General features: G+C 41.0%; 1 protein-coding gene across 1 annotated transcript; it reads left to right on the forward strand.

The window, feature by feature from the left end:
- Positions 1-1009: 1009 nt before the first annotated feature.
- Positions 1010-7542, forward strand: LOC146621649 (uncharacterized). Its single transcript, XM_085368690.1, has 16 exons — positions 1010-1100; positions 2212-2736; positions 2828-2971; positions 3068-3154; positions 3252-3320; positions 3426-3524; positions 3611-3706; positions 3852-3953; positions 4044-4118; positions 4221-4301; positions 4395-4496; positions 4594-4668; positions 4769-4849; positions 5981-6079; positions 6152-6208; positions 6299-7542. The coding sequence occupies exons 2-16, from the start codon at positions 2241-2243 to the stop codon at positions 7540-7542; spliced, it is 2907 nt and encodes a 968-aa protein (XP_085224816.1). The 5' UTR covers positions 1010-1100; positions 2212-2240.
- The last annotated feature ends 18802 nt before the right edge of the window (positions 7543-26344 follow it).

Consider the following 26344-nt stretch of genomic DNA (forward strand, 5'->3'; position numbering starts at 1 on the left):
AGGAAGGCAACTGTTTGGCTTAAAAACATGTCTCACCTGTCACCCAAGAGCCAGTTTTATAACAACTGTAGAGCTCTGTGATAGGACTCGCATTATTGATAAAGGCTCACTGAGCATCAGGATCACCTCAAAGGGACAACATCACTATGTGTTAAATACCTGAGACTGAAGAAGACTCTTGGATGGATATGAGAGAGAGAGATCTTCATGAACCAAAAAACATTCAAGTTCAACCTTTTTTAATTTTACACATTAGTTTCTGACAGGTCTCTTTCATTACCTACAGCAGCATTTCTTTATGATGTAGAGAAAACAGGCATGTCCTCTTGAAATTGTGATATCTCAGGGGTTAAATTTGCAGTTAAACTACATTACACTGGTTCAGCCCATTTAAGAAAATGGACCCGAATGTAGCCCACAATGAAAATTGACTATCACATGCTTGAGAACCAACCTATATTCTCCCATATGTTTATATGCCAACGTTACACTGGTCTATGTTCTCCCATAATCTGTTGTTGATCATCATCTTTCTATGCTCTCACTTTTCCTCCCCCCCCCCAAACAGTTGTGGTATCTTTAGTGCTTTCTCTCTCTTATATTGTGGGATCTTTGCTTTGCAATATAAAGTGCTTGAGTTAAACATTTTTGAATTGGTGCTGTATTCAACTGAAAAGCCCTTTAAGTGGTGAAAACATCTTCAGGCCCCCCCACTGTTAAAAGCTGTCTCGTGCTTCATCAGCCAACTGGAACAGCGCCTTCAAACGCACAACCATAACCATGGCAGACTCTTCTCTGTCATGGCAACTCTGTTTCTTTTCACACCTGTTAGTTCAGGTGATCACGAGACCATCACAATCTGCAAACTCTCACTCCACAGTCCGAGCTGAAGAACTGCATCCAGCAGGTCACCATGAAGGGTAAGTGCTGCTGGTTTTAATGCTCACACAGAAAGTCATCAAATGTTCAGCTTTAACTAATGTGATCGGTCTGCATCCACACAGTTGTAGCTGGTGGTGTTTTGTTGCTGGCTGTTGTCCACCTGAGCCGTCCTTGTATCAAAGAGGGAACGATCACGATCTGCTTCAACATCCCAACATGTAAGGAATTTTGTTTACTACACCTTTAATGGTGACCTTTAAAATAGGCTTAGACAGCAACATTTTATATATCGGAAATAAAGTCAATTAACTTCATACCAAGAAGAAAAATGGATTTCTTCTTCATTTAATTTAATTCAATTTAATACACAAATGTGTATACTGAAAAAAACGCAACTGGCCTTAAAGTCGCCTTTTCTGACAAGATGTTTCACCTCTCGTCTAATAAACTTCTTCAGCTGTCAAACAACAAGCAGAGAGTGCATGATATTTAACCCTTAGTAGGAGCAGGTCTCTTGGAGGTCCCCAGGGTTGTTGATCCACTGTTAATCATGTGACCTGTCACATGAGCCAAAGGGATGGCCCTCACTAAGGGTTAAATACCTGAGACTCCCTGAATGTGGTTTTAAGAAGAAACCTTTCGGCTGACCTGCACAGATATAGATTTAGACATTCTTGTAGGAATAAACACATGAACCAAAACCTGCTCACGCTGGTTAAAAAAAACAGTCCGATCAAATGATTCAAAGCTAAAACCATTTCCTGTAGTTTTACAAGTAAAAAATAGAATTTCATATAAAAAAGAAAATGACCCCTAAACTCTACTTTTCAGAATTTTTTTATTTCCATTGACCAAAGTTTTTACAATTATATATTTTTTAAGTTCTTTGTCTTTTGTGCCTTTATAGTCCCAGACTGAGTCTATGATGTTGAGGCTTCTGGGGTCATTGGGACAAGTCTGATTTCAGTTCTGTCAGGCTGTAAAGATTGATCAAGAAGTTTTATTTTCTCTTATTGATCTTACTACAATTTACTAACAATTTAATACTCAACGTGATCAAACCACAGTTAATGATACCTGCTGACTTGTAACAGATGCTGCAAGTTTTACTCTGGTCACACATTTGTCAACCACTAGGGGGAAGCAAAGGCAACAAAATAGTCTCTTCAGATGTTTGCATATCTGCAGGATGCTTTGATTTTATAGTTTCACTGCATGTTTTCTCCTTTGAGCTCATTTGTTGATTCAGATTGATTTAGCAAAAGGATGCAAATGTAAGTATGTGCAGCTTTGTGTTTGACTCCTCTAAAAACACTTCTGCCCACTTAGACTTTGAACCTGGTTCCTCATCTCTGTTGATGGTCCTGAAGGATGTCGGAGAGATCAACTCCACAGTGCTGCAGAGTGAGAACCTCGCTTCTATCACCAGGCTCACGATCAACAACGCAGGTGTCACGAGAATCGCTGAAAAAGCCTTCAGCTCACTTACCAATCTTAAGTATCTCAGCTTGGAGCTAAACAATCTGTCGCAGATTAATTCAAACTGGTTTAAAGAGCCCGCCGCCCTGAGGGAGATCATCCTTACGGGAAATCACATTGAAGTCTTGAGTGAGTCCACGCTCGGACAGTTTGCTAACCTCACAAGCCTCAGGCTGAATAAAAACATGCTCAGGAATATTGAGCAGAATAGTTTCAGTTCCCAGGCCGCCTTGGCTGAGTTAGACTTGTCCAAGAACAAGTTGACTTGGGTCTCACCACAAGCCTTCAGATCTCTGACCTCCACCAAGATCAGATTAGGTGGGAACCCTTGGGACTGTTCGTGTGAAGCTGAAGACTTTGTCGCCTTTATGAAAGGTTTGAGAAAAGTGAGAAACTACATTATTAATGTGGTTTTATTAAAAAAAAGAAAAGAAAGAAAGAAATGTAAAGTCGCTTCTCCCCTCAGCTCTACAGAGCAGATCTCAGCTGGAAAACGAGATGGACGTGACCTGTGAGAGTCCTCCATCCCTGAGGGGTCGGCTGGTGTGGAACGTAACGGTATGCGTGACATCACCATCAAGAACACCGTCAGTGGGCCCTTTATCCACTGGTACAGCTGTTTCTTCTTGCCTAATTATTTGTTTTTATTAAAGTCTACAAGTCTAAAAGCATAACTGCCACGTAGTATCTACATTTTTACCTGCAGTAAAAGTGGTGACGACCTCTCCATCGCCAACATCAGAGACAGAAACCTCCGTCAAACCCAAACCCACTATAAGCTCTTCTCACACTGGTACGTGAAGCTTTTTTTTCTTTTCCCAGTTTCCGTTAGATGCTGAAGATTCTTTGCATTTTAAATTTGTGCGTGCTTGTGTTCTCTCCACTGACAGTTCCGTCATTAGAAACATCTGTCCACCCTAAGCCCACTTATGCACACACACCTGGCCCTGCATCCACTGGTACATGTGCTGCTTTTTTTCATAAAAATTCAAAATTCTTACAGAAATATTTCCACCCCTTTAAAAAAAAAAAAATAGCAATGCTTCTCTCTGTTTTTCCTACAGTAAAAGTGGAAACTCCTTCATCACGACCAACATCTAACTCAGACACTTCTGTTACACACAAACCCACTGATGTAGCCACAATGAGCTCGTCCCACACCAGTACAGTGGCTGATCAATTTTGTGAAATTCTTTACATTTTGTGCGTACTAGTAACTGGCACTTATTATTTCTATTTTTGCCTGCAGTTAAAGTGGTGACAACCACTCCATCACGCCCAACATCAGACACTTCTTTCGCAGCCTCATCCACTGATGTACCTCCAATAAGCTCTTCCCACACTGGTACATGTGGCTAATCCTTTTTTTGAAATGCTTTTCATTTTAAATTGTGCCAGAGTTGTTGTTTTTTATTTGTAACACTTGACAAGAGTATTTACATATCTTTACTTAAATAACCAACACTTAGTATTTGTATTTTTACCTGCAGTAAAAGTGGTGAGGACGCCTCCACCACGTCCAACGTCAAACTCAGATGTTTCTTTTAAACCCACATCCACTGATACATCCACAATTAGCTCTTCTCACACTGGTACATGAAGTTTTTTTTCTTTTCCTAGTTTCCGTTAGATGTTTGAAATTCTTTACATTTTAAATTTGTGCATACGTTTGTTCTCTGTAGTTACAGATTCATCATTAGAAACATCTGTCCACCCTAAGCCCACTTACGCACACGCATTTGGCCCTGCATCCACTGGTACATGTGCTGCTTTTTTTCATAAAAATTCTAAATTCTGACAGAAATATTTTCACCCCTTTTTAAAAACAAAAACAATGCTTTTCTCTTTTTTTCCTACAGTAAAAGTGGAAACTCCTTCATCACGACCAACATCAAACTCACACAAACCCACTGATATACCCACAACAAGCTCTTACACCAGTACATGTGGCTAATAAAATTTCGTGAAACTCTTTACATTTCAGTGTGTGCATACTATTAACTGGCACTTAGTATTTCTATTTTTACCTGCAGTAAAAGTGGTGACAACCACTCCATCACGCCCAACCTCAAACTCAGGCACTTCTTTCAAAGCCTCATCCACTGATGCATCCACAATAAACTCTTCTCAAACTGGTACTTTTTTTTTTTTCGTTTCCCAGTTTTTATTAGAAATGTGAAATTCTCTACATTTTAAATTTGTGCGTATTTATGTCTCGGCTGTTCTCTCTAGTGACAGTTTCATCATTAGAGACCTCTATCCACCCTAAGCCTATCTATGTACATACACCTAGCCCTGCATCCACTGGTACATGTGCTTCTTTTTTTTGTTTGAAATTCACCATTATGACAAGAATACTCTTATCTCTTTAAAACATTAGCAATCAGTGTCTCTGTTTTTCCTGCAGTAAAAGTGGAAACTCCTTCACGACCAACATCAAAGACAGAAACTTCTTTCAAAACCAAACCCACAAGCTCCTCTCTCACTGGTACATGTGGCTTTTCCTGTCTTTTGTTTCTATTGTTTTTATCCCCCCCACACACACACACAACTCATACCACTGACTGACCACATTATTAGGTACACATGCTCAACTGCTTATTAACACAAATATCTAATCAGCCAATCACATGGCAGCAACTCAATGCATTTATGCAAGGAGACATGGACTGTTTCTTTGTGTCAGAGTATCTCTGAATGCACAATGCATCAAATCTTGAAGCAGAAAAGCACATCAGGTGGTTCTCGTGTCAAATAAGAACAGGGAGCTGATGCTACAATTCTGCTCTCCAAAATTGGCCAACATAAATTTTGCTTGATCTGATAAATCTTGATTTCTGCTGCAGCATTTGATTGATAGGGTCTAAACATGAAACCATGGATCCATCCTTCCTTGTATCAATGAGTCATGCCACTGCTGCTTGTACAGTGGTGTTGGGGATATTTTCTTGGCACACTCTTGCCGCTTAGTACCAACTGAGCATTGTTTAAATAGAGTAGAACCCCTTAATGTACCATCTTCTGATGTCTCCTCCTATAGCAGCATGACAGTCATGTCACAAAGCTCAAATCATCTCAGACTGGTTTCTTGAACATGTCGACTCAAACAGCCTCCACAGTCATCTGGTCTTGTCATCATCTCAATATAAACCAAAATCTCTGAGTAACGTTTCCAGCACCTTACTGTATCTTTGTGATGAAGAATTAAGGCAGTTTGGAAGGCAAAGAGAGGGTCTCTAACTTTGACAGCATCAAATCTGTGTCACAGAATAGCTCTGAATCACTGATTACGAATATTCCTAAGATTTTTTTGTTTTGTTTTATGTTGTTGTCTATTATTTTGCTATGAAAAAATAATTTTATATCAGTTTGACAGAATCTACCGTAACCGCATTGGGGAAAATCTGCACACACCCTTAGTATGAGTCATCCTGAAACTCTGTCAGTTATTGACCTGCAGATGGCGCCAGAGTAACACGATTAATCTGACCATAGCCCAGCGGTCCTGAACTGTATATAACTGTTAAAACATTTTGCACAATTACTGCTTTTAAGAAGTGAAAACATTCTGCATTTTACAACATTGTGGACTCTCTAGTTTGTTTCTTATTCTCCTCAGGATCTTATGAGACATCACCTCTGGTAAGGACAGAAGCCTCACCCCACGCCGAACTCACAAACTCATCCACAACAGCTTCTGAACCTGCTGGAGTGACAGGTACATTGGATTCTTCTCAAAATGTTTGTCATCAGAATTCTGAAATACTAATGCATGAAATCCTTTGGCCAGTTCCATCACAACCACCGTCAGATACCAACATTGTCCGTGCGCTCATTGCTGTGATTGGTATGTTTCTACTGTATATTTCTGTTTGATTGAATTGAAAATACATACGTAGCTAAAATAGTCTTTCTGTTTACCTGGCCCTCTCTACAGTGGTCCTCTGTGTGCTGCTGTTTGTGGTGTGTTTCCTGGCTGTGCGACACCGAAGGAAACACAACAAAAAAAGTGTGACACCCGGGCATTCGAGAGAAGACAAAAAGCAGCTGGAAGAAGAAAGCAGATCAAGTCATGACTCTCTAAGATCCTCTGAGAATAAGGATGCAGAGATGGCTCGGATAACATCCTTTACTGGAATCAGAGCAAAGTCAGCAAATGCTGTAATCCTCATGTCTCCTTTTTGTGCATCTGGGAAGGATCCTGTGACTTTGCATACTGAGACAGAGGCTCAAGCAAAAGTCACTGAAAACCCAGCTGAGGGAAAGCAGAAGCTGGTGAATGAAACTGAAGCCACAGGAGCTGCAGGAGGATTTCAGACAGAAAATCCCGCAAACACCACAGACACGATCAAGGAGAATGAAAAAACAGCCAATCCTGGTACAAATCTAGATGAAAACCCTGAATGTGTTCCTGTTAGCACTGACATGGTACCTTATCTGAGCATCGGCACAGACCAGAACAAATCACTTCCTGTTGAAGAGTCTGTTGAAGGTCTTGGTCTAAGATCAAAAGGCAGCAAAATTATCAAGAGGATCTCTACCTGGCCCCTCGCTGCAGCTCAGTGGCAGGAAAGATGCAAAAGAAAAGCAGAAGATGAGGAGGATGGTGATGACTTGACTGTTTGGAGACAAAATGTAACAAAGAAGTTTTCAGATGAAATAAAGAAGACTGTAAATGATAGAGGCCATCCCTTCACTTTTGATGGGGACAAAGAGAAAGATGAAACTATGAAAAATCAAATGGGGGCTCTCATGGACCTGAGACACTCGCAGTCCTTAAAACCAATTGAAGAGGAACACCTGAAGAAAGAAGGGATGGCAGTGGGTGATACTACCACTGTGACACAAACGACTGCACAAAACCAAAATGCGAATCAGGAAAACCTCCATCAGGATCGACATCAGACATCTGGAAAAAGCTCAGCACACAACAACATCAAGAGCAGCAAGGAGGACAATCAGAGGAAGGAATCGAAACGAGCTGTGCACAGCAGGCAGAGGGCAGAAAACAGGGCGTCCAGCTCAAAGGCTCCCTCTGGTGGTGCATCACCTGATGACGAAACGCTGCTGTCTGGGAACGACTACGCCTTCATGAACCTGCTGCATGAAGTCGTTCAGAACAATGGCCGTTGGACCAGACAGAGGTGGAAGCAGACACATGCCAACAAGCAACGGCGTTAGAAGAGAGCTGGCAGAGGAGATCATCATGGCTATCCAATCACTCTTCAAGTAAAATGAAATTCTCACTTGATTCTTACACTAAGTGTAACTTGAAAGTTTGCTGTATTGGCACAGTGCAGTCCAGCCTCTGCCTCTTAATGCATTTGTGTTAAATATGACGACTGGCTGAATTTAACCCATTTTCCAAAACCCAGCAATCTTTCTAATGGCTAGCAGAGGGCAGCTCTTGAAATCAGATTGCATAGAAGTCTACTTAAAGGCCAGATTTTCTAAACTAGACCCAAGAGTGCTCATAATTGTGATTAGAGTTGGAAAAAAAAGCTTTTTGAGGTGAATTTCAATATCAAGCTCAAAAGATAAGACATGCTTTTTTTCAGCGTTAAATATCAGTGCAATTAGCACTAAATTGCATGTTGCAATCGTTAGTAAATCATTTTGCATGTCTGATTTAAATATTCTCCTCCCTGTATTTTACTTTGCTCTCCTTTTATGCAATGTGTGCCCTGCTCACTTGATTTATTAAATTTCTGAGTTTATGGTTTCAATATCTTGTTTCAACTTTAATTTAATACATAATTTTTGTCCAAAAAAATGATAGTGTCACTTATAATGTGATACATAATAATAATAAAGACGTTTTAGGGTGAAGCTAATTTTCATCGCTTACTTTATTGCTGAATGTGTACAAATATGGAAATGTAAATAAAAGAGCAAAAGAAAAAATATTTAATTTGAGCTAGCAACATATTTTGTTTTGACGAAAAAAAAGATGTTAACAAAATAAGTTTTGTTTGGTAACTCTCGGCACACATCAGAAGAGTCTTTTAGCTCACACACATAACATACCAGCCACCTATATAGGTGGGGTCATATCTATATACGGCACAAAATATATGTCATTATCCCCGCATTCCTCACATAAATGAAATAAAACATCCGTGTTTGTGTTAGGTTCATCCGCTCTGGCTGCATGCAGCATTTATTTGTTCATATTATGAATGTGGAGAAGAACACTTCTCATAAGAAATAGTACAAAAATTGGACAATGACTCAAAAACAAAGTGGAGGTAAACAGAATACATATAGTAGGCTTTTGTTAACACAGAGACAACATGCATGTTCCATTCATATAAATACACAGTATCAAATAATGACTCCAGCTTGCAAGCAGTTGACTCGATTATGGGTTTCTCTAGACATTGGACTATCGGTAAATGTCCCTGTCAACGTACAAAATGTCTTGTTCTTGGCAAGCCTGTATATCAAAACATGCTTCTTTTTTTCGTGTTAACATGCCCTGTGTGGTATTGTAAGTGTGGACAGTAGGAGATGTGAAGTGAACCCTTTCTAGAGTGTTCGGATTTGTCACAAGTGAGGACCTAGGAAGATGTTACGCGAGTATATCAGCACACTGATTGCATCCTCCATCGCAGTCACTCACGCTTTCACTCCTCACCTCCCTGCCCTGTAAACTGACACTTCAGAGGGGCCAATGAACAAAGATCAACAGTACATTTCAGCGGAACAAATATGCCTACAGTAATAAGCATGAAAAAGCCTATCCTATATTTTCTTCAGAACAAACAAGGGAAAAAATGGCACATCTCAGTGAGAGAAAACACTTTGATTTCTCAAATCGTCACTGGATATTTCTTTGACAAATGAAAAATTAAGTATCGAATCAAGTTTTGTAAACATTCACAGGGTAAACCAAACCAACAGATGCATGATAATTTACTGCACATCACGCTTGTTTCTGCTTCATGGGAACGGTTGAATACTGTCCGCCGTGTTCTGCAGATTCATATTAAAGGGGTGCTGTTATGCTCTACGCATTCCCGTAGAGCATAGTGCAAAAATAGTTCAAGTCCAACAGTTTCACGTTTCGTCACACAAAATAACAAACTGGCAAACAATGAGTACATTAAGGTTTTATATACACTGAGCAAACCAAATGTACAGCTGAAAGAAGATAAATCAAGATTAAATATTGTTTCATACACAATGTGCCCGTACGGTTCAGAAAGGAGCGCATTTTGCTTTTCAGCTCGTTCCAAAATAAATTTGGAAATACAGTAAATTTACAGGATAGAAACAGACTTGACTGTGCCTGTCGATATCTGTGCAAAACTATTCTGCTACCGGTCGCACTGCAACTCATCACCAGATATGATCATAAAAACAAAAACCAAACAAACAAAAAAACCCCGACAACAATCAAATGAATTCAAGTTGAAAACACTGGAGCCTGACTGCTGTTGATATTAATTACAGTTAACGATGATGCATCTGATAGCATTTAGCAAAAGATGAGGATCTTTATTTTCAAGTGACCGAGTGAAATAGCAGTTAGAGATATCAATTCTCCAATTTTTACCACAACAGATCCATTGTGGCACTGATAACTGAAAGTCATTTAAACATTTTATGATTTGATTTTAGTGCAAGTGGTGATTTTTTTAATTGAGCATCTTATTTTGCTAGATAATTGGGTAATCTAAATACTCTCTCTAAATTCTACAGCTAAGTAGTCACATTTTGCATCTTTATGTACGCAATAATCCAAAGATTTTCACCGTGAATTTTCAAATGATGTAGGTTACCCTGTTCCCGCGTCACTTAAATCACCTTTCTTCCCCATTCTGATGCACGGTTTGAATTGTAGGTTGTCTCAAACAGGCATCCATTCCTAAATGCACTCTATTCTCACCATGTGATTGGCTGATCAGTTATCTTCATTAACAAGCAGTTGAACAGGTGTACCTTACAAAGTGACCATGATATGTACTGAGTGACGGAGACACTTGACAGTTAAAAATTAACTTGTTAAAACTAGTAGTCCAGAAAAAAAAAGAATTTTCTCATTCTATCCTATTCAACGATAAATAGCACTTAAATATAAAATTAAAAATGCAGCTTATAATACTTCAGATAAATACTGAGTTGTAATAAGTACAGCAGCAAAAAGGCTTGTGTTGTTAACATTCGTTTCTAAATGCTAAATTTAGAAAATTGTTCCTTTTTTTGATGAACAGTTTTCCTTTTGCTGCTGCAGATGTTTGGGTCAGCTCCTGTAATAATAAACACTGATGTCACAGATGTACAGAGCTTGTCGTTGGCAGGCGGCGGCGGGGATGCCATGTTTTACTAAACTGAATGCACAAAATGTGATCTGACATGAGATGTAATTTGTGTGCGTATATTAAAAAACTAGCCTACAGACTTTTCCTAAATAATGAGCATGTGATAAGAAGGATAGTGCTGCTGTGATAACAAGCACTGTGCAGGGCCAAGCTCACTATGTTTAGCTCTTATTGGGAGGATGTTCTGCAGCTAGCTTGGTTAGCAAGCTCGGTCCATAAACCGTAGGGCTGAAAGTCGAAACTAAAATAACTTCTGATTAGTACTGATAAGTTACTTACTAATAAAAAAAAATTAGGTACACCAAAATTTAAGCACAAAATTGTCAGACTGTACAATCAGCTGCACAGCAGGCCATATATATTTTTATGTCAAATAATATTACGTCAGAAATGCTTTAAATGGCACCAGCAGCACAAACATTGTAGTTCAGTTCAGCAACTAATTGTTGAGTACTGTCACACCCTGATTATTAAAGGCTTTAAATATGTACATTTCATAGCTGACGTTGGGAAACCCCGACAGGCATGCAAGTCTATGGGGACTGACTCACTGATGGAGATGACCTACGAAACTGCAGATTTTGGCACTTCTGCATTTTCTTTAAGAACATGAATTAACATTTTGTGCACCCACTGCAGTAAAACAAGGAATAACGAACGTTTTATTTCCACCTGTACTGCTGCTGACAGGCTCCATACTAAAAAGATGCAGAATGGCACAAAAGTTATAAATAATTCAACGATATTCACAAAGCAATAGTGTAAACAGAATGGCACATACAGTAGAGCAGACATGACTTGGAAAACTTAATGAAATAAATTAGGAATAAATGTACTTTCTAGCAATGATCACAACAAAGTCATTTCCAGAAATATACCGCAAACCTGGCTGATAAAAGTAGCACGGCAGTGTGTATATTTACAGAAAAAAAGGTTGTGCTTGTAAGTAAATAAAAAACCTGTCTAACAAAGTTTTAAAATTTGAATTAAGCTAAAATAAATAAGTAAAGAGAAGTGCACAGGTAGTGTAATTTTAGGTTAAATGCCTAAAAAAGAAGAAATTCAAAGCATTTACCCTCGTCTTTAGATGACATGATCGTTTAGATGTGAAGGAGGGTGTAGTTGCCCCAGGTTTCTGTTCTTTTGTAAATTCAGGTAGAAACAAGCACAGAGGAGGTCATGGTATGAGGTCAACCGCACTGCTTGGTGAACGAAGTGACGGTGAAGATATTCTGTTTAAGCTCTACTCTCGCCGTCCTTTTTTTTCGGAGGAGGGTTCTCAGTTTCAGATTGTTTTCGTGGGTGATGTGTGTTTGCGTGTGTTTGAATGGCAGGTGATGACGAGGCACTCTTCATGCATCTTTCTATAGCAGCTCGGTAGGGAAACAGGAGATCTCTCAGGGGTGAATTTTTAAGATGTTGATCGTTTCTGGTCTCGAGCTGAGACGCACTTAATGCACATTCACTATGGACAGCTGATCTCGGCCCGATAGGAGCCTTTATCTGTGTGAGACAAACTAGCTCAGTGGGCCCAGGCCGGCTTTCAGAGGTCAGGGTGTGTAGAGGACTCTGGGGGCGTGGGTGGGTTTCAGAGGTGAGTCTCATCTCTGGTCTCTGTGCCAAAGTCTTGCTGGTTCCTGCTACAACGAGCCGGTCCCACCTGCGAGTCCTCCGGCACGTGCGCCAGTGGGTCTGAGCGGATTATATACCTGCAAAGACAAAAACTGACATTATCTGCCAGCATGGAGCAGTTACAGACTTGGACTCCCAAACGAGTACTTACATGTAAACATCTGGCATTTAAATATGGCAGCCGGGGGTTTCACCTCTAGGAAAGTTGAGCATTATCACTAAATTAAGCTGTTAATTAGTCTAAAACTTACTGTGAGAGTAACTTTCCAACCATGTACTTGCTAAATATTACTCAAGAGGTTTGCACTGTTCACCTTCCTTTCTTACTGAGTCTCCAGAGTGGCTCCACAGTGTAATGGTTTACACATTTACCTAACAAGAGAATGAGCCCTGGTTTTATCCCAGGAGATGACAGGAATCAGCTGGTGTTTCTGTCAGGAAGGACATCTGGCGTGATCAAACACATGTTGTATTTTTTATACTACTGTCTACAGTAGCAACAATTTAATTATTATTACCAGGTGATTTACTTAGTTACTATCAAGTTGAAAACAATATAATAAAGGTCTATGAAACAAAAAATATAGAGAGATCTCAAATAAATAACAGATGAGATCTTAAATACTGGAACAGTTCTATTATTAAAGCACTGTCATGATCTCAATCAGTGGACAGTTACAGGGTAGTGTATTAACTTGTAGTATGGATGAGTGCAAATTAATTGAAACTTTAAAATCCTAGTTTGGTTCTAACAGTTAAATTATTAACTACACCAATCAGCTCCAACATTAACATTAGGTATTGTGTGCACACAGCTTCTTTAAACCAGGGTCCTTCATATAATATTTGTAGCTGTTTCAAAGAGCCCGCTACGATCAGCAGATACAAATGGTCTGCAACTATGTTTAGGCAGAGGTTGAAGTAACACCCACATAAATGCAAGGACTTGCTTCATTCAGGCTGCCTTTTTAAACAGTAAATCCTTTTGCTTTTTCTGATAACATTACTCATGGGGCCAGGCCGCCTTCTTCCAATGCCTCCCCTGTGGACAGGGGTCGACATGACCAGCTCTGTAGTGTGGCAACAGCCTGCCCTCTTTCTGTCACGGCCTGCACTGAACTTTTTAATAATGTAGCCCAGTAAGACCCACCATGTTCACAGGCTGTGACACAGTCATATAGCCACCTCAAGCTGGATCATGTCAGTCCCTCAGATCCACATTGCCATCAACAGCTGACAGTTCACTTGCTGCCAAATATATCTCAACCCTAACAGGTGGCACTGTAGCGATATGCAATTCCCTTCGCCTGTCAGTGGTTATAATGTTGTGTCTGATTGGTGCATTACTCAAAAGCAGAATGATTTGCCAGCTGTCCCTTCTGGCTGCTCATTATAATTACATAAGCTCGACCCTGGAGTCTGTGGCGGCGAGGCTTCAAAAGTGGAAGTTCAGTGCGCAGTTTGAAGTTAAGCCTTTGCAAGTTAAATAACAACTAGACTTCATTTCAGCCATTTTTTACTTGCCTTTCTTATGAGGCAAGAAATAATTCTGAAGCAGTCACGCTTAACAAGGTGACACCAGTATTATTAAGGAACTTTACTGATGCCTCGTATTAATTAATATTCGTGTTACGTTGTTGACTGTTTCAGAATAGCTATACTTTTTAGTGTTAGCCAGTTAACATGCCAGTTATATCGCCGCCTGTTAAGATCCACACACCCTGCTGGTTCTCTGCTCGAGGTGTTAACCGTTACCTGTGCGCGTGTGCTGCAGGCATCGATTCACACATCAAAAAGGGTGACGCTTTGCGACACAGCTGGAGTTTACATGAAAGGTGTTATAAATGGAATATTTCACATAATACCAGACTTTTCCTGCAGTTCTCCTGCAAAAGATATATTTACGAAACAGTGTGAAGTCATTGTTTGTAGCTGTTTGCAAGCTGCATGTCTGGATATACAGGATGACTGTAAATACTAAGTTGAATAAACTTATAATTTGTCCTTTTCCCCCAGATCAGATAACAAAGTAACAATTTGTTACAGCTCAGTAATAACATAGTAACATTCCCTTTTAATTACCCCACTGAAGTTGTAAGTGTATCCAAATAATAATTTTGTATCAATAGTTGTTATAGCTGAGTGATATTACATTGAAATTATGTTATTGGGTAACAACAAGTGGAGGAGTTTAAGTATCTTGGGATCTTGTTCACGACTGACGGGAGAAAGGAGCGGGAGATCTACAGACGGTTTGGTGCTGCAGCTGCAGTGATGTAGACGCTGCACCGGTCTGTTGTGGTGAAGAGAGAGCTGAGTGTAAAAGCAAAGCCCTCAATTTACCAGTTGATCTACGTCCCTACAATCACCTATGGTCACAAGCTGTGGGTAGTGACCGAAAGAACGAAACTGCGGTTACAAGCGAAAGAAATGGGCTTCCTCCGAAGGGTGGCTGGCCTCTCCCTTAGAGACAGGGTAAGAAGTTCGGCCATCCAGGAGGGGTCAGATTGAGCTGCTGCTCCTCCACATCGAAAGGAGCCAGCTGAGGTGGTTCGGGGATTTGATAAGGATGCCTCCTTGGTGAGGTGTCCCGGGCATGTCCCACTGGGAGGAGGCCCCGGAGCAGACCCAGGACACGCTGGAGAGATTATATCTCTCAGCTGGCCTGGGAACGCCTTGGTGTTCCCCCGGACAAGCTGGAGGAGGTGGTGGCTGGGGAGAGGAAGGTCTGGGCTTCTGTGCTTAGGCTGCTGCCCCCACTACCCGGCCCCAGTTAAGAGGAAGAAGATGGATGGATGGATGGGTAATAACATTCAAGAAACCCGGGGTAAATATAGTAAAACAATGTGCTGGTTACAAAATAATAACCTACTAGCAATAAAATTGCAATATCTGTGCATTACAATATATTTGTATTCTGATACTATATATTTTATAGGGGTGCAACGATACTCGTATCGATATTGAACCGTTCGATACAGTGCTTTCGGTTCGGTATGCATATGTATGAACAATACAAAATTTGTAATTTATTTTATCAACTTTCCTTCTGACGATGCTGTCTGTGTTGAGCGCTCAGTGAATCTGCGTTCGACTACTCCGCCTAGGCTGCACTGTCAGCGCAGATCCACTGAGCGTTCAACACAGACAGGATTGTCAGAAGGAAGAGCGCAGGGCAAGTTAGCGAGACAGAAGTTAAGCTCTCCTTGCAACATGGCAAATTGAACCTCCCCCACCCTCATTCAGATCTGGCTTTTGGAATTATTTTGGTTTTCATGTGACGTATGACCCTGAAGCTAAGCGCGTCATGGACTAAAGTAAAACAGTATGTTGGATGTGCCACGCAATGCACAATTACATGGGTGGGAACTAGTGTGTTAGCGCAGTTAGCTCGTTAACGTGTTGGCCGTCTAGCCCCATGCAGGGGTAGCTCGTTAACGGAGATTTGCCATGTTGTGGCGTTAATGTCATTTCAAGGAGATTAATGCTGACAGCACTAGTGGGAACACAACGAATATGACTGCACATTTACACCGACATCATCCTAGTGCAAAGACAAGTGGAAGCAGACAAAAACAACAAGCATGCATGCTACAAACTTTACCCGAGTCATTTAGACAGCCGTTAGCACATGATTCTCCTTATGGGGACCTGATATGTTTAATATTGTGGCGAGCTCAGACAAGGAGGAGACGGAGGTATCGTTTGGTCTTGCTTCCCGTGAGCTAGCCAGGGAGCACAGCCGTTTATTGACATCTGCAGAAGAACACTGCCGCTAGCTAACTGCTCAGCGCCGCAACCGCACAGCAACAACAACACACAGAGCGCCCTCTGACCCCGGAAGGACACACCGTCGCAGCGAGAAGGCGTCACCCGTCACTATGGCAACATAAACAAAACATAACTGTACAAACAGAACCCCGAACAGCCCTGACCCGCTACATAGCCCCCACCTAAGGGGTCAGTCGTCCCCGACGACCCCATTACCCCACACAAATGTCCAGGTGCCTTCTTTTGGCGCACCGGCCGGTCACGACCGGCGGGGGAAAAGTCACTCGGGTCAGAACATGGGGTGCCACCAATGTGGCGAGCTCAGACAAGGAGGAGACGGAGGTGTCGTTTGGTCTTGCTTCCCGTGAGCTAGCCAGGGAGCACAGCCGTTTATTGACATCTGCAGAAGAACACTGCCGCTAGCTAACTGCTCAGCGCCGCAACCGCACAGCAACAACAACAACAACACACAGGGCGCCCTCTGACCCCGGAAGGACACACCGTCGCAGCGAGAGGGCGTCACCCGTCACTATGGCAACATAAACAAAACATAACTGTACAAACAGAACCCCGAACAGCCCTGACCCGCTACAATATGCTGCTGAGAATATAGCCCAGAAGAAGCGTATAGTATAGCTTTTATTTTGGAAAGAGCCATTTCTCTGTAATAAACTCTCTTTTCCAAAGATGAGTGATTCCTCAATCAGATACAGGTGTTACCGCGCCAGATCCGCGGCCCCGAACCGTAGTAAGGAAACCTCTGGCAGTTACTTGAAGGTTCCGTAACTGACTCGTAGCCGGCAACAGCTTACTATACAGGTCAACTCCGCTAGCAAAAAGATCGAAAGAGGCGTAGGAAACTGCTTCACCGAACTTTATTTCTTCTCTAAGGCACGAACACCGCGTACAGTGGGCTGAAACAGTTTACTCACAGCGAGCATCGCCGACACAACTCTGGCTGTCGAGGGAGTTATTATATTCCTTTTATTTATTTTCTTTTCGTCTCTTCTGTAGCTAACCGTTACTTTTTCCCCTTCTCCGCTCTCTCTCTTCACACACACACACACACACACACACACACACACACACACACACACACACACACACACACACACACACACACACACACACACACACCAGGCAGTCCCGCTACACACATCCCGAATACATTTCCCATCAGGCTTCATCCTTAAAGGGCCATGCCTGTAACACAGGGCTTGCAAAATCGCTAGCCCGATGGGGGCTAGCGATTTTTCCAGTCGGGCTATCTCTGCCCTGCCCGTCGGGCTATTGTAGGAAGAAAAATATATGTCAATGCTTTTGCATTCTTTCGGAAATGTAGCTGGGTAATTATGTCATTGGCATCGGTGAGCCACTGTCAATATGTGACATATTGAAATCGCGTTTGAATTTGCGCTTGTTTTTTGCTTTCACTTTGCAAATGTCCAGGTGCCTTCTTTTGGCGCACCGGCCGGTCACGACCGGCGGGGGAAAAGTCACTCGGGTCAGAACATGGGGTGCCACCATCATCCCACTTCTGACACCAATGTGGCGAGCTCAGACAAGGAGGAGACGGAGGTGTCGTTTGGTCTTGCTTCCCGTGAGCTAGCCAGGGAGCACAGCCGTTTATTGACATCTGCAGAAGAACACTGCCGCTAGCTAACTGCTCAACGCGGCAACCGCACAGCAACAACAAGAACAACACACAGGGCGCCCTCTGACCCCGGAAGGACACACCGTCGCAGCGAGAGGGCGTCACCCGTCACTATGGCAACATAAACAAAACATAACTGTACAAACAGAACCCGAACAGCCCTGACCCGCTACAATATGCTGCTGAGAATATAGCCCAGAAGAAGCGTATAGTATAGCTTTTATTTTGGAAAGAGCCATTTCTCTGTAATAAACTCTCTTTTCCAAAGATGAGTGATTCCTCAATCAGATTTATTTTTTAAATTACTTTTGTTTCAGCAACATTAAATTTAAAAACTGTACTTTTGAGTTAAAATATATATTTCTAATTTTAATAAATGACAAATTAAAAAGGCATGAACATTTTTTTTGTATCGAAAAAATATCGAACCGTGACTTCAAAGTATCGAACCGAACCGAACCGTGAATTTTGTGTATCGTTGCACCCCTAATATTTTAATATATTTATATTCTAATATTTATATTATGACTTGTGGCAGTAAGTGGTAATAAGGTGATATTTAATATTGGTTAATGCTTTGACATATGAGGATGGATACCATATTATAATTTCCAGGCTTTAATAACAATATATAAGATTTTGATTTGTGTATATCATAGCTGAGCTCCACATGTCAACTATTCAGTAATTTATTACTCAGTTTAATTTACATTTAAGTACCATTAGTGTTGGCTGACCAGTCTAAAAAACATAATGGTTTAGATTGTAATTTAGTCTGACTGTAACTAACAACACACAGATAAAACACAAAGGTGTTAACAAAGTAAAGTGTAGAGGATAAAAGAGAGAGGTCCTTACACAATGTCGTTGAGCTCCAGCATGGTGTCAGGAGGAGGATTGATGAGGACGTAGGACAGCGTGTTCTGGTGGTCGTTCATCTCATCTGTAGAAACAGACAGAGATGGCCTTCAGTGCTGCTCTGGAGCCCTCTCTCGTCCCCCTCCATTATACAGAACATCAACCAGGAAATGAGCCTTTTATCCATTTAAAATATGACACTGCCTTGTTTTCAGCCTTTCAGTCAGGACAAAAGTAAAGTAAAACTTAACGAGCAAGTGGTGCAAAAAATCGGAGGCAAATAACTGCGGGAATAATTTGAGGGTTCCTTGTTACAACTGCTAATGATCATTTAAATCTTAATATGAGGAAACAAATGATCTTATTAAACACATTTAGCATGAATAAAGCCTGTCATTAAGTAATGTAAAGCCTGTATTTAAATGGGATTAGAAAAAAGAACATACAAACTCCAGAATCTGACATTTTTACACGGTCATTTTAAATAGCTGGAGCAGGGGCAGCTTTACCACACTTATACAAACTCTGTGAGTGGAGGACAGTCGCAGTTTTTAAATGTAAATGTTTTCACATAATCAATTTATACAGGATGTCTTTTATTCTATTTTTTATCATTAATGCAAAATGTTTTCAATGGGTGACTGATCTGGGCTCATCATTCAGTTCTTCCTTTTTTAAACATTTTACACAGTATTCAAAGTTCTTATGGTTTGTATATTTTAAAGATGTATAATAAAATTTGACTAGCAAAAGAGTTTTGAAAGCCTTTAGAGTCCAGTTTGCCATATTCACCAATTTCTTGTAGAAGAAATCAATCCTGCATATATTCTCTACCTTTAACTAGTTCCTTAACCAGGATGTAAATGACGTAGGCTCAAGATTCATAACAATTCACAGGTTGCTGCACGTAAAACGACCAATGTTACCTCAACCTTGATCACAGTTTGGGTGAGGACCCATTAAGCGATCAGTGTGTGCAAGTTTGATTAGATTCTGATGAGTACTGCAGGGGAAGTACCAGACGTTGACAACTGGGGACGAGGACGGATTCACTTTAATAGTTAAACAATTCTTCCAGTCTGCAACAAGCTAATTGAACAATAAATCAACCATGTGATTATAAATTACTGTTAGAAAATTTAATATTTCACAAAATATTAAACTGATTTAGAAAATCTTATTTTTATTTGAAAAGCATTTTAATTCGTTTTCAAATCAACCACTTAAAGATACTCATAAATTGCTAAATTCCCCCATTCAGTCCTTTACATCCTGTTATAAACACTAAAAACATTAACAGTTGTAACAAACATCTTTTATTGCTTCAACAACACAGTTAGGCCAAGGAAATTGTTCTGCACTATGAAGAGTTTAGATTTTATGAGAGGAAACCTATGAGAGTTTCACCTTTATTTTTCCAGATGAGTCATATTATGTGTGTGTGTGTGTGTGTGTGTGTGTGTGTGTGTGTGTGTGTGTGTGTGTGTGTGTGTGTGTTAATCATGTCTGCATGCATGTGTGGTGATTGCACTCCGGCAGTGTCTCCTACTTGTGTCGTGTGATGGGCGGAGGAAGGAAAAGGAGGGCACGTGTGTCTCCGTGACAAACCCACCTGCTTGTGGCCCTTTATAAAGCCAGGCGGGGTGAAAGAGAGAGAAGGTCTAACCGTTACTGACAGGGCACTTTGTGGAATAAGGGGAGGCCCACATGCTGCCTGCTGACTGAAATGGCACCCCATGCGCAGCTTCAGAACGGAGCCAGCATGCAGACAGCGTCCCCAGCTACGCAACAGATCGATCTAAGTCGCATTCCTTTTACGTCCTGCGCATTCCACACGGGACCAACAGGCTGCTAAGGCGGCAGGTTGCCATGCTAACTGACGACACTCAGCCTCCCACCCCCCCCAACCACCACCACAACCCAGCCTCCCCCCGACTGACATGTGACATACGCACAGACAGAGAGGAACATGCTCCAGCATCCGTCAGACTGGACCATACGCAGAGCGACTCAAACCAAACAGAGTGAAGCAAAGCACATTGGGAGTGTGAGAGTGGAAGAGGTCAACCTGCTGCTTCATCTATTCATCTATTCAGGTACACTTTACAGTTACGGTAATTCTCTGTTCGCCCTTCATCCACACATCGTTACTGCAGACTACTCAGTGTATTAAATATGGGTTATACCATGGCGGAAGATATATAATTGGTAACCAGCTGAAGAAAAGCAAAGGATTTATTGTTGTGGCTCTGTAATCCAGCATAACTATAGTTATAACAATGCTTACTTTTGCTCATGTTAGAGGGTATACTTTTTTTAAACAGTTTTGCTCCTATTAATGCTACTAATTTGGAATCAACAGCTTAAAATCCCCCAAAGCAACAAATAAAGATGATCTAGACCCCTGCCTTATTCATGCTACGGAAGTGTGAATATTTAAATATTATATTTAATATACTGACACTGGTAATTATCCAACTCTGGAAACATGATTCTGGACTGGTCAGCGTTTAAGTTGGTCTCTTTTTGCTTGCGTTCCTATTATTCCCATTTATTAGGGTCAGTGTTTTTTCCCATTAATCAAAATCCTAGTTTTTAATGTAGCAATTTAGGATGTAGTCATTTAGTTATTGTGGCACTAAAATAACTACAGATTGGTCTTGTTCTAATTTAGAAACCTTCGATTTTTAGCTCAAACGTGTGAAACAAATTACAGGAAAAGAACCGAATCCTGTTCGATCCTCTTTTATGCCGTGCGTCATCATTTGTTCTGAGGGAGCACCTTTATCTTTATGGTTCAAAAGCTGGCCTCAAACAAGATGACCACAAAGCACTTTTATAAGTATGAAAATGTTGTCAATCCACAGACTGTGTATTAAAAATAAAATTAGAAACTAAAGGACGCTCCACATTCAAAAGAGATTTTCCAATCATGAGGCAGGCCTGTCTGAAAGCATACCCTGGTTTTATTGCCCTTTCAGGCTCTAATGGGGGCCATAATTTACATGTGCTGAGTTAAATAAGACTTGGAACCATCGATTACGACTGTAAACTCATTAGAAAAGCATTTTCTGAAGTCACCAGAGAGCACTTGGGTCATTTCCTACAGACTTCTACAATCAGATTTCTTTCTGGAGCCAGAGGAGTTGCCCCCTGCTAATACTGAGATGACACATCCTTGCTGGCTTTGCTTTTAAGAGCCACTAGCATAATGTCCACATTATAGCGAGTCTGTGTGTGAAACATATGTTATCATCCTTACAGTCACCAGAACTCAACCCAATCAAACACCGCTGTAAGACTTTCACTGTTACGGCAGTGAAGGAAAATATCTTTGGAATAATTTTGTTCCACCCTGCCAGCAGAGTGTTGCAGTCTTTCAGTATCACCCGCCTTTATATTCTGATTTTTATTTCCTCCCTCTCTATTTATTCTTTCCACACAGTGCTCTTGGCGTGCACATTTTGCATAACTACACTAAAGTGAGAAGTTAAACCACTGGAAGTCGCTAAAAAAGCAATATTTTTGGTGAATGTTAAGTTGCTCTTTAAATAAAATTGAGAGCACTCCAGTGTGCAGGAGTACAGAACCACAAGATATATTACCAGAGCAAAAACGCTGAGAGGTAAAAAGAGCTCAAACTGACTACAATCAGCTCAAACTTGACTTCTTTGGGGAAGTGGCCATGGCATAAAGTTAATACACTCTGAGGTGCACTGACATGTGAAAGTAACAGACATGGAGGAGGAAAAGAGCCCCGCTTCCTCCAACATGTTTACTTTCTACATCAGACCACCTCCGACACTCGTCGTCTTTTATACATTTATAGAATACAATCTATCCTTCCATCCACAGACATAATGCACTCCGCTCCACTCTTTAAGCCATACTCTGATGCCCTGCAGTACTCTAGCCATTTGGGACGTCACCTCACAGGAACACAATGCAGAAAGACCAGATAGAGATCGAAAAAGAGAGGGAGAGAGTAGAGTGAGAGACTTGCTGCTGACCTACTGCTGACTCTGGCAGGGGACACACTCACATAAAAAACACACGCACACTCACACTCATGCAGTAAAGTTGCAGTACTGTGATCAACCAGCTAACCTGACAGCCTGGTCCCCTCTGAATACGGGTGCTCTGAAATGGCCTGCAACTCTAAGCAACGGCAGTCACTGTTAACTTCAACGTCCTAATGTATTCATTTGTACTCAAGTTATACGTCAAATAAAACAGATTATATAACTAAAGAGATAAGATAACATCTACAGTTAAGCATTCTTTTTGGTGGGCAAATGCTATTCTTCATTGGATGCTGGCGAAAGGACAAATTCCTTTCTCCACAAGGTGGACGTAATCACTCACATGTTGCAAATGAGTTATAAACAGCACACAAATTACCTTGCAAATATCCTAGATTTACTCGATTCATGACATCGCTCGCAGTGAGATTAGAAACATCCTCTACAAGCCAAAAGGGGAAGGAAGACAGAAGAGGCAGAGAAAGGAGGTTAAAAAAAAAAAACAAGAACAAGAAACAAAAAAAATATCAGGCAGGCAGCAAAAGCATCTGCAGATTCAAAAAAAAGAAAACAACAATCAAAAAAACTCTTAAAAGTGTGAGAGCAATGCAAAGAGGCCATGCATCAGTGTGTGCACAGAATCACTTCCAAATTATTAATCTGTCACATCCTGCTGCAGAAATCCTCACTGACATTCATGGTTCTTTAGAAGATCTTGAACTTCAGGAGTTCTTCCTGAAACGTATTTAATTGACACATTACAACACATCTGGAGCATGATTCTGCTTTTTTGTTTTGAGCCGTGAAGCTGGGAGGAGGCAAAAACGAAAGAAAAAGTGAACTGAAAAGAATGCAGGCAATTTCACTCTGTAATTGCAGTCTTGAATGCAACTGAGACGAGGTTCGTGCTCCTGCATCCTCATGCGTGATGTGTTCACATCCACATGATGGTATGATCATGACTGCGAGGTGGTGTGCGTCTGAGTTATGACACACGGAAGAGGAGTTTGATGGGTGTGAAAGTGATGTGAGAAAATGAGGTTTTCTGAAGGTCAGTGACGATGCAGTGCGATGTCGATGATCTGTACTAACAAGCCTCACATTACTATGTGTTCATGGGAAATGAGATGAGGTAAAAGAAAACAAAAATGACTGGAATACAGATCGGAGGGTTAAATAACTTTCTCAAACACAGCTGCTTGCACTGCAGAAATAATTTAACCAGCTGAGAGAAGCATCAATTAGTGAAGCAAAAGAATCTCATGAACTTGATCCTGAAACCTGAACTTATCAGACTCTAGAGTGTCCTTGCTTCTAAAATTTAAGCTCATGAATATACTTCACCACCAGGCTCAGAAAGTACTTTTGCAGCTGATGCTACGGCCCATTGATTCAGTACGTGCAATCTTATTAAGGCTAACAGGGCCAGTTTATTATATCTCGATTTAAACTGATAACACAGTGACAATGAAATTTGTGGTGGTGCATAGATATGTGACTTTGAGACTTTGAGATGGTCAATATCATTATTATTACGCATCAGAGCAAAGCCCAGTAAAACCAACAGGTGGTAACAGAGTAGGCAACTGAGGAAAGGCAACAAGTGTTCTCAAACAAATGCAAGAACTCATTCTGCAGCTGTATGTAGTAATGGTACCCGTGTTTAATCAAGGAACTCATGGGAGTTCCTCACATAAGGCAGTGATAACAAAGGCACTGTATGTATAACTGCCTGTGGCATGAAATCAGTCACATGCTATTCTTGATCTGAGCAGATTACAGTGTTCAGGAACAATACAAAAATAAAATCTTTAGCCTGTCCCAGCTTCTAAAATTCTCTGTAGTATAATCTTTGGTTTTTGGATCATTAAAAAACAAGCAGCCTAAAGAGATCCATCTGGGGTGACATTTTCACCATTTTCACTACTAGAAAAAGCGTCGTAAGTAGCTCAAATAAGTCAAAAGATATAGACGCCAAAACAAACATCCATTACAGAGGACATAAATGAATAGGCTGGTTCTCAGGGGGCTATAAATATTTTGAATAATAAGAGCACAGGCCTGGCCTGATTAGTCTCTTGTGCCAAATAGCCAGGGTGCTTTTGTGGCAACATCATAAATCAGTTATCCACAGGGTTCAGGTCCCCCAGTTCTTAGCAACAAGGACTATGAGCAGCCACTTAATGACATCAAGAACCACCACACCTGAGCAGCTAGCAGAAACTGGGAGACGAGATGGACAGGGTTAGCTGGCTAGTAGCATCCTTTTAGAATAAGATGCTTACATACCGCACCCTTCAAAAAACCCTCTCTCAGAAATTGGGCTTTCAGTTTATATGACTTTAATCAGATCTTTATAGCTGGATTCACACTACTATGCTGTGTGGACTTGAATGTCTGTGACTTCTGAACTAAAGGTTTCCTTCTTTGAATTTTCTTAGGCTTCACTCACTGAGATTTAACTCAACCAGTTACAGGATTTCTGCATCCAAAGCTTCTGTGACCTCAAAGTCATGTTTACAGAACTGAGACTCCAATCTGCAACAAACATTATAATTAGCATTATTATTCATTTTCTGGGACATTATGACTAATATTTACAAATTAAATACAAAGAAATACAATCATTAATTAAAATAACTGATAAGAGCAGCTGAACTGTATCTAGTCCTATACAATAAGCTATACTGAGTAATATCTTTCAACCTAAAGCATCAATATATCCTCATATATCATAACATCAGCTGTTCCACTCACCGTATCCCACAGTGGGGAGGCCCAGGTGCTTCATGCGATTCTTGACCAGCTCGGACAGCTCCTGTCGCTCGGAGCGCCGATACAGATTCAGTCTCTGCTGTGAGATGCGCTCCGCTCTGGTCGACAGTTTGACGTTCTTCCTGCTCAGCCGCCGAGCCCACTGCATGCTCTTCTTCCTTAGCAGCGGGTGCTCCGATTGGTCACTCGTGGTGGAGTTTCTGTAGCCCGTCTTCTCCTTCCAGGATCCTCCACGATCACGGTGCTCCTCACCCTGCTCCACGTTGATGGACACCTGAGACTGGAATGGTAAGATGGAAATGTGAATGCTGGATTCTGTGAGGAAAGCGTGCACTATAAGAATAAGAAGCAAACAAACTTTTGATATTAAAAAAAAAAATACCAGTAAGGTTTTTTGTTTTTTTTTACTTTGCCTGCTTTAAGCAAAAAGGAGTCAGCTGACGTAATAAACAGAATCAAGCCTGTTTGGACCTTACCTGTGCATTACTGTCCCTGCACTGGAATACAAGGACAGACAGACATCCAAACAAAAAGAGATGCAATGAAAGATGAGGGCATTCAGAGCAAACAAATGTTCGAAGCCTTAAACATCAGCATATGGAAGCTTACATATGCTGTATTTAATATTTTATTTATTTATAACTGTATTAATAGCAGTATGTGAGAGTCAGTCAAAAATATAAATCTAATTTCATTGCTTGACATGAATTTCTGTCAGCTGGAATGTATCTGTATTAAGAAATGAATGGTAAATGTGCAGCCTCAAACAAAGGAAAGGCAATTTAGGGAATAGGACATACAAGCTGAAGAATAAGCAAGAGTATCAAAGGAGAAGGACTCAAGCAAAAACTAAAGGAGGGAATGATTAATAGATGGTAGCTGAATTCAAACCACAGGCAAAAGCTGACACCAAATCCAAGACCAGGACTCAGATACTGAGTATCTGA

The sequence above is a fragment of the Diplotaxodon limnothrissa genome, linkage group LG12 (genome assembly GCF_057381915.1).
Source record: "Diplotaxodon limnothrissa isolate DT_005_m linkage group LG12, D_limnothrissa_male_GT1.1, whole genome shotgun sequence".
Classification (NCBI taxonomy): Eukaryota; Metazoa; Chordata; class Actinopteri; order Cichliformes; family Cichlidae; genus Diplotaxodon; species Diplotaxodon limnothrissa.